The following is a 12,813-nucleotide window of genomic DNA, read 5'->3' as shown; positions in this document are numbered from 1 at the left end:
AATATATGGAATATTTTATATATATATATTGATTAGTTTTTTTACAAAATTAATCCTTATATTTTACGATATGGTCATGAAATTAATTACTTTCTAATTTGGAAAGTCCATTACAAATTACATTCGAATATGTTTTATTTTTTTGCGGCAGCAACGTGCAAAATAACGTATTGTATCTTTTTTCAGATACCAAAGGCAAACATTCAAGACAAGTGGGGGTCTCAAAGTTCCTTGGCCAGCAACGCTAGCACGGCAAGCCAGCCCTTGAAAGCGACAACATCCTTCAAGATGCCGGCGCCACAGATACACTCCAAGTATTCTCCAGCTTTCAAGAGAAAATCTCTCACGGTATACGGTACATCTGTGACGACGAGTTCTTCCTCGATAAACGGTAATAATTCGATCAAAAGCTCTCCATCAACCACGTCCACATTTTCGGAACCACCGAAAAGTCTGGAGAGTATCTGCAGCCCGACGAGAAGTGATTATAGTTTCGAGTTCGCCTCGACGACCAGCTCGCCGGATGGTTCACGTAACAGACCGAGGATGGTGCAAAGGAAGGCTCGCTTGGATTATGACGATTCTGACAACGATTCAGCCGTAAGCAGTTCTCAGAGTAGTATATCTCGCGGCTTTAGTCCGCCGATGTCTCCGGCACCATCGGAAAGATCCACCATCTCTTCGGAAAGATCTTACATTTCCACGGAACTGAATTACCAACGTCGACCTTTGATCGTGGACAGTTTAAATAGAACTTCGGTGTCGCGAGATGTTAAAGATCCAATTAGTGAATCCGATAAAGATCAATTCGGCAGAATAGGCCTTCTCAATGAACGGACATGCTTGACTGAGAGATCATCGTCCAGCAGTAGTGGCGGTTCGAATCCGCGATCGCCTCAGCCGAACGAGTTCTTTTCGAGAAATTCACAGATCCCTCAGCGTCAGCTGAAACGATCGAACAGCACTGATACGAATTGCAGCACATCCTCGACATTGACATCTGGATCTCAGGCTAGCGCCGAGTCTCTATCCCGAAGAGTACTGAAGCCGCAAAGCGTGGAAGCCATAAATCGAAAGAATATTCTGGCAAGCGCCAGATGCCGGAGCGGAAGAGATCTGAACGGATCGCCGTTAATCCAGCGAAAATTCTCGGACGACGAGGACATTGCTATCGAGAACAGCAATACTGTTCGTCCATCAATCAATGATTCGGGGAATGATTCTGCGAGCAAACAAGAAATCAAGATAGCTTACATAGAGGTTGCAGATCGATTCGCTAAGGATGAGGAATTCTTTCAAAAGAAGGAAGAAGAACTAAAGCTGCCACCTAAAAGAAGCATGCTACCGCCGCCGGCTATTAGACCACCGAAACCCGAAATGCTAGAGCCATCAAACGATCTTAAAATGTGGGTTCGAGCAGGAGCGAAGACTATCGAGCGAGCCATGGAAGAAAAATCAAACAACAAATATGATAAAAGTCCTTCCATCGTTACTCAAACTTTGGAAACATCGCCTGTAATTCATACAGCAAGAAAAAATCATGGTTCCATGTTTGACGAACCTGTTAATTCAACACTAAATGGCGGTTTGCCTTCAAAGAGCAAAATCACAATAAGCGAAGCAAAAGTTGCTGGAACGGAAACATCAAAGTCACAAAGCAGAATGAGTGTAAGTCCCAAAAGAAACACGGAAGATCAAAACGATCTCTTAACGATCTTAACAACAAAGAGCCGTTCTAGATCAGCTATACACGTCAACGAAGGAACTTTCGGTAGGTCAAAAAGTCAGATGAGCCTAGAAGACATATTAGCTACTAAAGCAGACTCAAAGTTACTTCGCGCGGAAAGTACGGAGTCGAGAATCGAGAAGAACGGCACAAGTTCGCTGACGAAGTCTACTTGGGATTCGAAGGAAGGTCGATACTGTAGAAGAGGTTCTACTACGTCGAATGAATCCTGGTCGGAAGATAAGCCTTTCGTTTCAAAGATTCCCACTTTGGGAAAAGCTAGAAATATCGACAGCGGTGAGGAAATGTCGCAAAATGTCGAGAGAATAAGAAACACAACGACATCGAAGATTCCGACGTCTCGCGGTTTGAATCGACGCAGTGCTAGCGTTACAGATATGAAGAGAGCCCTGGACGCGAGTCCTGTGCATAGCCAGTCGCAACAGTGCGCCGGCAGCTCTCATAATCGATTCCCAAGCCTAGATAGCAGTGTGGACGAGAACATCGGGACGGAAACGGATGTCGACAGGTGCTATGGCGAGCAATTCGGCAGTATCAGCTCGTTGGCCAGTAGTACTAGCTTGATCTCGCAACAAGAATTAGCGCAGCTCGTGGAGGAGGCGAGTTTAGAAGAGACGCGTGGCGTGCACGACGTCGTAGTCGTTCTGCTTCATAAGGAAAATCCGACCGGCAGCGTCGGCATCACTTTGGCTGGCGGCGTGGATTGCGAGGTGAAGGAGATCACGGTTCATCGGGTACTGACGCACTCTATCGCAGACAAGGACGGCCGAGTGCAAAGGGGCGACAGAATTCTCAGTATAAACGGCAGGAGCACGCGAAGTCTCACTCATAGGGAGAGCATGACAGTGTTGAAGCAACCGAGATCGGAGGTCGTGTTGGTTGTGTCGAGGGCTAGAATAGAAGACAGCTGTAAGCTGAGGTCACGGACCGCGAGTGTCGAAACCATCGTCGAAGGTAGAGAAAATGCATATTATTATTATGTTCTTTTTCTGGAATATTATTATGTTCTCTCTCTTTCAAATCAACCGATGCAAGCTAAGATTGACTGAATTTGAACTGTTTTAACAATAATAGAATCAATATAAATAAAAGAATTTTCTCAGGGTTAGAGACGAATGGAAATGTGGAGAACACAGCGTGGGGACCGCCGTCGACTGTGGCAGTCTACAAGGGTGGAGCTGGTTTGGGATTTAGTCTGGAAGGCGGCAGGGATAGTCCCCTCGGGGACAGACCTCTGATTATCAAGAAGATATTCACCGGTAAATTTTACCTGGATATTTTTTATACATTTATAATTATGATAATAAGAGACAACAATTATTGTAACGAGATAATAGAGATAAATAGTAGAAATTGTTAAATCTTAGCTTCATTCTTCTTATCGTAGGAGGTGCTGCCGAGAAGACAGGTGCATTAAAAGCAGGGGACCAATTACTCGAAGTAAACGGTAACGATGTAACGCGAATGTCGAGGATAGAAGCGTGGTCTTTGATGAAGAAGCTACACGACGGTGAAGTAAATCTCCTAGTCAGGCATCCTGCCACCAAATCCTCGTGAAAAGTAAGGAATCCCGACGGAAACGGGAGTGCAGAAATGTGCCAACCAAGCGACTGGATAAATTTTCGATACTTGTTAAATAACGGGGCATAACGGGCTTAATATATAAGGCGTGATAATTTTTTGTTCGAGATATTCTATATATATAACTGCATTAATATTACGTGAGAATTATTTTATCGAGCTTGTAAATTTAAATAATACTGCTTTCTAAACAAAATAAGAAATTATTATCTGCGATTTCTACAGAAAAAGTTGTTCACGATATTTCTGAGGCGTTTAAATTATTGGATATATATTATAGATTTGCTATTCTAATACAGTTACATAATTATATATTATAAATTTAGAATGGACGAGTTATTAATTAACAAAAAAAAAAGATAGAAAATAGCGAACTTGTAGAATTTGCTAATTTATTTTGTCTTGATTGGATGCCTCATAGAAATTACACTTTTAGCAGATTCAGTTTTATATGTAAATAGCAATAAAAGTGTATTTTCTAAACATTAAGTATAAATTTGCAATATAATACAATATAGTTGAGAAACACATAAGGATATATTTTTATAAAATGGAATTTTTCATGGAAGAAAAAGCCTAATTTTCAATTTCGACAATTCAAAATAGTTGCACTCATAATAATCGCATTGATTAGACGTTGAATATAATTTGTTGAATTTATTACATTTATAGTTGCATTGGAGATTTTGTCAAAAAGCAAGGATAGAAAGCGTATTATTAATATAGTATACTTTGATAACAAAACATAAGAGAGAGAATTCCTACATGATGCATGCCATATGCAAAAAGAATCGTAATATTAATGGAACGAAATAGATAGGTGTTGTCAATTAATTGTTTAGAACAATGTCGATTCGTACGACATTGATTTTTAATAGTGCCGGCCGTGCAGTAATAGTTCGAGTTAAGAGAGTTTGCGACAAGCAAATGATAACCGATTAAGTAATTAAAGTATGAGCCTGATTGTAGATCGCCTATTTGTTTAATGTCGATTAGCCGACCCGTCGAGTAGCCACCCCGATGCATTACTATAGTGTGGTTCCTGTTGATTTACTTTAGAATACGAAACGGTAGTATATATATCGTATAAATACAAAATGGCGCGCAAAACTGACGCGCCATTTAATAGAATCGAGTAATAATACAAGAGATTTATGTTTGTTTCAGTGTTTTCTAACTCTTAATACAATAAGATCACGTATAATACGAATAGGTATTTTTTTGTGCTACAAAGGCATTTTAACTATCTTTAATTGCCCTTTTTCTCGCAGCTATCAGTAATGTAATCAGTTAACTTTGAATGCATTATATTAAAGAAATAGCTAATTGCTGCTGGAATTTATAATCGAGAGATCGTAATTTCTCGTAATTTTTCAATGTATAATTTTCGTTGAAAAACGGTGTGAGAAAAAGCGTACGTCAGGAGTGTCTAATGAAGTTACGCACTGATAGCGATGCGATTTATATGGAGATATCGGATAAAATAATACCGTTTTGTTTGCAACATTTGTGTAGATCGATCAACGAAATTAGCTTTAACGAATAAAATGCGCGCAGCATTTCGTACGGTTAATCGTAGACGTTATAACAAAAATATAACAGGATCGAATACTTACTTCGGACGAGGACTTTGAAAGATCCGAGACGAAGCAGGGGGAAACGGACGGTCTTGTTGAGAAAGAGATCCGTCGTAACGCTTTATTTCTTCCCCAAACTTGATTCTCGGTCCTGTTGTATCTTTCTTAAGAATATAGTAGGACGAAGTGTACGATGTACCGATTTCGATGAGAAATTCGAAGCCTGAGAACACTCGAAAAAAACTCCACGACACTTCGCGTAAAAGCGCGTTTAACACTGTCTTTCAAACTGAAGTTAGCCGTTAAATCGCAGTCATGAACTACGAACTAATAGAGTGGAATCTCTACAGCGCGCGGCGGATTTAAAATTATATTTTCAAATCTATCGCACACGCGAAATATGCGTGTATGTATATATATATTCTCTGTCCTTTTATTTAAATTTAAATATTAAAACATATAATTTGGTAAACATTTTCAATCGAATTTTATTTTAAATGTTAAATTTAATAAGTAGAATTTTACTTTAAATATTAAGTTAAAACAAATTAAATATTAAAATTAAATTAAATTAAATATTAAAACAATGTTTTGTAAACGTTGGGTCTAATTCTATCATCTCTCTCAGGTTTCGATTCCTAAAATATCACTCTGTTCTTTTATATTCTTACATGCGCGCGTTTATGGCTACAAATTTCTAACAATGTTGAAATTGACGTTTGATGAATCGTTAATTTAATTTCAATTATAATCAGAGTTATAAATGCGTAAAATTAAGGAGGAAAAGAGTGTGTCATATATAACATAACAGATATTAATATAAAAGTATGTATTGGAATATCTAAACGTAATATGAGAGAGAACTGAGCTGAACTTTTTAGGAATTTGCAGTTGTCAAAATTTGTGCTGTGATATGTGTGACATGATTTAGCGTCAAACGTTATTGATCGAAACACTAATATTACATATTTTAATCCAATGTAAATTTGTTATATAAAGTATTGAATTGTTCGCTTTTTATTGTTTAATATTATGAATATTTCTTTTCTTATTGCATTTAATATTTCCTATATAAGAAATTGCAAAACAACGATACTATAATATAGCTTTTACAAAGATATACAATTTTTCGATACTATGAAAGAAGATATTGAAATTATCATATAAAAAATTTATTTTCTATCAGTATGTTAATAAAATATTCCACAAAAGCAATTTTTTCATTCAAAAAGATTGTAATATAAGAATTTTATGTTTTAATCATATTAAAAGAATGACTATGTATTCTGATTCTTTCACTTACTTAATATATTTATTAAAAATTGTAATTGTGTGGAGAAACTAATAACAGAAAATTGTATATAACAATGATTAATACCAATAAGAGCTTTTCTGAATACGATCCTCTTTAATACCCATTTCGTCCATGATATCCATTTCAAAAGTCTTTAATGATGGCTACAAATATAAAAGATATATTTATTTTATATCATTTATATTATGTATTATAGTATATCTTTGTATGTAATTCATATAGATGAAAAAGTAAAATTATATATATAATATTTTAAATTGTTGCAACATTTTTTAAATATACATTACATACCATAAAAGTTACTTTTTCTGCATCGGCTTTAATTGTATCTTTGGGTTGCTCTCTATATAACTTCGGAGATTTATAATCTACTGTTTCTTCACTCGTGACAGGCATAGGAATTATTCTACCAGTTCTCAGAGATATGCGAACTTTTTGGCCATCTTCTTTATATCGCCATTCTATTTGAGTTCCTTGCCTACAATGATTTAATTTATATTATGTTATAAAATATTATAATATACTTTGGCCATATTTTCATATATAAAATGAATTCTTTGAATAAATTATACTCACATGTCTGAAGGGTCAACTAATTGCACCTGTGAAGTTACTAATAATGGTTGTTCCTCCTGTATATATGTACCAGGATAGTCTTTGTCTTTCATAATACATTTCAGTTTTGTATTAAGTCCTTCCACAATTATCCAATTCCTTTCTTGATAGATATCTTTTACGATCCCTTGCTTTCCTTTATCTTTCCCTACTAAAATTTCTACCTATATAGAAAAGTATGAACACAATTATATATATAATGCCACAAGTTGCATTGATAAATATAATATTATTAATTATTTATTTTATTAAAGTATTAATGTTTTCCAAGTAAATTTACATACCCTATCACCTCTAAAGAAACTCCAATCCTTAATAGGCTCGACGTGAATGAACTTGTGTCTCTTACCAGGCCTATTATCACGATGAAATTGATTAGTCCATGGACGAAATATGGAGAAACGAAAATTTTTCCTTTCAATCGTACGTGGCAAATAATTTGGCTTACGAGGTGTTCTCCAATAAACCTAATTATAGTTTTTATCAATAATATTAAAAAATTCATGAAGAATAAGATGAGGTATGTAGAAAAAACAGTAAAGAGAGTGTTATGTATTATAAGAATAACATGCATCTTTTTCTAAACAATTATTATAGATAATTATGTATACCTGTGCCATAGCCCGTTGTATATAACTGTCTGGTAAATTTGAATATTTCTTTGACCATTCTCCCACGTGTCTTAATAAAGTAGACGTTAATCTCATATCTGCTTCTTCTTTTAATTCCCCTTCAAAATTTTTTTATTCAGAGTATAAGTATATACGTTTTTGCGTATTATCTTTATATAAGTGCCTGCAAAATGCCAATCTCTGTACTCGGTTATGTCAAAGCATTTGTCAGAGAAAAAATTTAATTATGATGCGCGACTCGTGCAATGACAAATATTTAGGCATATATTTATGAAGATTTTAGAAATTTGTTCTCTAATAATTATTAGAGATAAAATTTTAATTATTAATTATAATTAATCGAAATATTCAACAAACTTTCTGTAATATGTGTAATATTAGCTTAATGCTAAAAGTCGCTAAAACGAACAAACTTGTAACGACTACTTTTTTTAGCTTATCTTCAATTGGCGGCAACTATAAAAATCTTTAAGAATAATTGTTAAAGAATAAAATAATTTTACGAGAAATACTGTGCATAATGTACATAAACAATGTTTAATATCATTAATAGAGTGGTGCTTTGTAAAGAATTTTAAGTGACTCTGACGTTATTATGAGTAAGAGTGACATTAATGCTATATAGAAAATAGGTTAGAAAAATATCTCGCGCTCCGGTTTTGATGTCCGATTTAGAGGATTTTTGCACGATCTTATGCAAGTTGCAATGTTAATCCCGGCAATTAGGAGAAGTGTGCCGTACAATCTACGACGATTTACCGCATGTGTTACTTATAGAAACAAAACGAGGACAAAGGTCCCGCGATATTGCAATGAATCTGATCTACTGTCTACATCGCTCCCAAATTTTGCTTCCTGTAGAATTTACAGCACCGAATCGGAGATCTCGTTACCTATGCTTGTAGACCAGGCTCCTGCACACGTACCATCTCTTTTAACACCATTGAAGCTTCTCTATTTATCAGCCCTTAGGATCGCTCCATATATAGATAAAGAATTTGACATAGCTGAATTTCTTAAAGGAGCCAAACATGTATGATTTTCTTAACTGATCTGAATGAAAACAATTGTGAAAAACTATTGTTTACATATTAATAAGTATATTATTATCGCACATTTTTAGGCAACAACAATAATATCTAAAGCTTTAACAAATAAAGATTATGATTCTTTACAAGGCCTTGTAACAGAAAATATGATAGAGATTTTAAGAGCAAAGATTGAGACGCTTAGTCCTAATCAAAGACAATTAATTGCAGTAAATAAAGATGACATGTTGTTTTATATGTTATCTGATATTGATGCTACAGTTGGTAGGAACTATTTATTAAATTATGATATTAGATTCTCAGAAATATAATTTCTCTCAAATATATATTTTCTCTCACACAGGTGAGGAGCATTCCATTAAAATCACAACAATTTGTCATTACATCCAAGGTCTTGCTGAGAAGAAAAATAAAATGATGATGAGTGGACTCATAGATTTCACTACATCGACAAGACACTTAGTATGTAATTATACATTCACCCGTAAGTATATAAATAATATTGGGGGTCCGTGGATTGCAACTTTTGTAAATCATTACACTGTATCATAGAAATATTGCAAAATATATAGTTTGAAATAAAAATTTATGTTAATCTATTTAGCTAATTACTGTTGGTGTTGGAAAATTACAAGTACTGGTCACATCTCATATATTTTTTAATAAAACATCAAGTGTATAAACTTATGTATACTATACCATCTTTTCATATATATATATATATATATATATATATATTAGTTATTATACACATATGTTAGTTATTATTGATGCTTTTCAGTATCAGTGGAATATAATTTTCAACATGCTCCCTTATTACATCAATGTGAGTTCCATTTTTTGAAATAGATATAATTAAACCCTGAAATATTTTACAATATTAATGCTCATATATCTACTTCATAAATAATAAAATTTATATATACACTGTACCTGACATTTTTGTGGATTATGTATCCAACATTCATTTTTGGAATTCTTATCTTGAAACAAATTATTCGGCGTTACATCTTCAGAGTTAAAAAAATTCACTTCTAGATCTTCCAAGTTATGTACTGAAACTTTGATTACATTTAAATAAGGCTCCATAAATAACGAGATTGTACACTTGGCAGTAATACCAGTTCTCTTAAAGCATATTTCAAAAGATTTATTTGAAAAGGCTATTAACTTATTCAATTTATTTAGCATAGGTGATGAATTTCCTGCAACAATATCATATAATATACAATAAATTAAAAATACTTATTTCTTAAGAGAGAGAGAAGGCATAGGATTTTATCTAATTTTATAATTACCTTTGTATATTGCATCAGTAAGACGGAAGGGTTTAGTAATGGTTAATGCAAACATTGGAATTTGATTACGCTCTGTTCCCTTTAACTGTTTATCTATTGCTGTAAACACAAATTAACAAAATTATTATTAAGAGATATAGGGACTATACATGTCTTAAATGTATAAATTTTCTGTCTTACATTTTCCTACTTCTTCAAATACTTTTGTGATTGGAATATTTTTACTGATATATTTGCTTAAATGGATTGCATATAATCCATATTTGCTACTTGTTCTTTCATAACTAGGACGATGACTAGATGTGGAGTATGCTTGAACTAAATTTCGAAGATTTTTCCTACTCTTGTATTCTTCAATTTTTGGTACTTCATTATGAATATGAGGATTACATTCTCTGGAAAACAAGAATTTTTTATAACACATTTTTAAATACCTAATTGTACTTAATTATTAATTTGCTTATTTTTAAATTTTTAACTTACTTTGGTGGTACAGTTTGACACATGTCTAATATTGTTACTAAAAGAGCAGGATCATTTTGTAATAATATAGCCAATAATTCACTCTCACAAATTGCATTTGTTCTCAAGTAATGTGTTGGTGCATCAACAGCAAGCATGTAACTTTCCTGCATTTTGAAACCATGCCCAGCATAGTAAAACAATCCTATTGATATTAAATTTTAATAAGTACAATATATATATTTTTTACAACATATTTGTAACAACTTACCATAGACTCCTTCTGTTAAAACTTGACTAAATACTTTTATAGCATTCTTCATCTCTTCGCGTGATAAATTTATAAAGCAGATTACTTTAAAACCTATGTCTTTCAATAGATTACCAATTTTTGCAGCATCATTTTTAGGAGTCTCTAAACATTTGTGATTGCCATAATTATCATTTGCAATGATTAAAGCTATCTTTGCAATTGCTTTTTCACGAGGAAGATCCATCTATGAATATTATATATATTAACAATTTTAAAATATTTTTTAATTTCTTGCAATTTCATGTATATATAATTTTTTTTAATAGCAAGTTTTGACACACAATAATAATAATAATTTAATATTTATATAAGATTCCTCTATAATATAAAGTAGTGAATAATTATAAAATCTTTACCATTATATAACTTTTTTGAGTAATCACTTCATTCACACCATTATTTATGTAACAGTAATACTTTCCCTCATACTTGGAACTAAATTGTTTTATCTAGAATAGTATTCTTTGTTATGAAAAACAGAACTCTCTAATGTTAATATTATACGTACTTACATGCAAAACATTTGACGTTTCTCCCTCTAGCCTTGTATTATCTCTGAACCATTGGTAACATGGTTTGGGATGACCATGCGCTATACATTTGATTATAAAATCCTCACCTTCTTTAATCTCTAAGAAAGAAGGTGGTTGTTGCTGTATAAATACAGGCATGCGAGATATATTTACAAAAACTGATTTTGTTAGCAGTACAGAATTTACTGTCTCTTCATCTTTAGCTGTTTGTAAAATTTTACAATTATATTCTCCAGCTTGATCACAGCTGTAAATAATTAAACATAATAATTAATTTACTCTTATATACTTATGTTTGGCAATACTTTTACCTATTTATAACAATATCCAGTTCATGACTCTGTTGCTTCTGTAGCTCGATATTATTATGACACCATTGATAACTCGGAGGTGGTATGCCAGTAGCTTTGCAAGAAAGACAAAGATGTTGACCAAAGGATATTTCTAAGGAATTGCATTCCATACCATCAGATGGATGTTTGACAATTATTGCTGGTTCTAACAATGATACATTGAAAATTATATTGCAAGTAAAAAATTATAAATTTTGAGGTAATTAAAGAAAATATATATTACAATTATTATTACCTGGATGATGTAAAACAGACAAAACGCTACCAAGTTCACAATCTCTAAGTAATGTACACAATATACCAACTGTACACATTTTTATATTTAATTCAAACAACAGATTGTCTGCAGCTGTTTTTGTCATACTTATATTCTGTTCTAAGGATTGAAGCCATGCATTCCTACATATAAATGTATAAAAAACTATAAATAATACACATTTGATTTATGTGAATTATTTATCACAATCGTTATCCAAATGTTTACTCATTACCATTGATATCCAAGTTGTTCGGCTACACAACACGCCAACACTTGCCAATTCGAATTCTTATTCAATTCATCAACTAATTCGTTGTATATTGCTAATGGAATATGTTCCAAAGACATATTTTCGTCGATTCTTGCCATTCTTTCTTAACGTAGGTACGATGTAGTCTATTTCTTATTTTCGCACAAATAAAAAAATTAAATTATAATCTCATTGACGTCGTACGATTTTCCTGGATCTGTCAAATGATGCTACTTGTTGCACAATATGCATTATTCTTGAGGAAAGGAGGAAAACTAGAATTGGACATATCGTATATTATATATTTTGTATTGTATTTATTTTGATTCCTTTTTTGAAGAATTTAGGTGAAAATATAGAAATATTTCATGAAAGTTTTCAAAACACGATACATATTTGAAGATATATATACTTTCTTACATACACACACACATCATATACATATAATATACACACATATGTATGTATTGTTTTAAGAGATGCGTAAAAAGAGACTACCGTATATATATATGAAAGTCACGTGCATCGATAAATAGAACGAAATGACAAGAATTTCGAAACTTGCGTAGACGCATATGCGCAAGAAAAATCAACAAATCACGCATCCTTTATCAAACATTCGATTGGCCAATTTCACGCTAAAGATAACTAAATTCTCCCTAAACCCGCAATCACGGTGCAAAGGATAGGCGACTAGGAAATTTAATGTCGCTAAAATTTACTAGGGCTTTCCCCTTTGCGGATGCGGCCGCATCGTGGGGTACAATCGCGACCAATCGGCTCGCAAAGTCGCCCGCGCCTGCGCGATGCGCGTGGCGCGCTGCGCCGC

General features: G+C 33.3%; 4 protein-coding genes across 5 annotated transcripts in view; 2 read left to right on the top strand and 2 right to left on the bottom strand.

Moving 5' to 3' along the window:
• Bbg (PDZ domain-containing protein big bang) overlaps positions 1-6,364 on the top strand; it is a 39,486-nt gene extending 33,122 nt beyond the window's left edge. The window contains exons 9-11 of the mRNA XM_083087224.1: positions 187-2,701; positions 2,851-3,006; positions 3,135-6,364. Coding sequence (XP_082943350.1) covers positions 187-2,701; positions 2,851-3,006; positions 3,135-3,304 — 2,841 coding nt within the window. The 3' untranslated portion in view covers positions 3,305-6,364. The remainder of the gene's footprint in view (positions 1-186; positions 2,702-2,850; positions 3,007-3,134) is intronic.
• Mrpl24 (mitochondrial ribosomal protein L24) lies at positions 6,190-7,694 on the bottom strand. Its single transcript, XM_083087244.1, has 5 exons — positions 7,447-7,694; positions 7,120-7,302; positions 6,797-6,999; positions 6,512-6,698; positions 6,190-6,363 (listed from the first exon to the last, which is right to left on the bottom strand). Exons 1-5 carry the CDS (start codon positions 7,540-7,542, stop codon positions 6,277-6,279), a joined length of 756 nt encoding a protein of 251 aa, XP_082943370.1. The 5' UTR covers positions 7,543-7,694; the 3' UTR covers positions 6,190-6,276.
• A 200-nt stretch (positions 7,695-7,894) lies between these two features.
• On the top strand, positions 7,895-9,203 carry LOC145964466 (m-AAA protease-interacting protein 1, mitochondrial). The gene is made up of 3 exons (XM_083087245.1): positions 7,895-8,500; positions 8,591-8,780; positions 8,860-9,203. Exons 1-3 carry the CDS (start codon positions 8,162-8,164, stop codon positions 9,066-9,068), a joined length of 738 nt encoding a protein of 245 aa, XP_082943371.1. The 5' UTR covers positions 7,895-8,161; the 3' UTR covers positions 9,069-9,203.
• Positions 8,823-12,673, bottom strand: LOC145964462 (mucosa-associated lymphoid tissue lymphoma translocation protein 1). Of its 2 annotated transcripts, XM_083087241.1 has the most exons (11): positions 11,967-12,670; positions 11,711-11,874; positions 11,434-11,620; positions 11,102-11,369; positions 10,946-11,038; positions 10,548-10,773; positions 10,298-10,481; positions 9,995-10,209; positions 9,815-9,913; positions 9,450-9,721; positions 8,823-9,378 (listed from the first exon to the last, which is right to left on the bottom strand). In XM_083087241.1, exons 1-11 carry the CDS (start codon positions 12,101-12,103, stop codon positions 9,274-9,276), a joined length of 1,950 nt encoding a protein of 649 aa, XP_082943367.1. In that variant the 5' UTR covers positions 12,104-12,670; the 3' UTR covers positions 8,823-9,273. The 2 variants fall into 2 exon arrangements, with proteins under 2 accessions (XP_082943367.1, XP_082943368.1); XM_083087242.1 differs by lacking the exon at positions 10,946-11,038 and having other exon boundaries at positions 11,967-12,673.
• Positions 12,674-12,813: the final 140 nt, after the last annotated feature.

The sequence above is a fragment of the Camponotus vicinus genome, unplaced genomic scaffold (assembly GCF_025532165.1).
Source record: "Camponotus vicinus isolate PSW18456_S1 unplaced genomic scaffold, iyCamVici1.0 SCAF_13, whole genome shotgun sequence".
Classification (NCBI taxonomy): Eukaryota; Metazoa; Arthropoda; class Insecta; order Hymenoptera; family Formicidae; genus Camponotus; species Camponotus vicinus.
The sequence above is the reverse complement of the archived record's forward strand: the minus strand, read 5'-3'. Positions and strand labels throughout refer to the sequence as shown.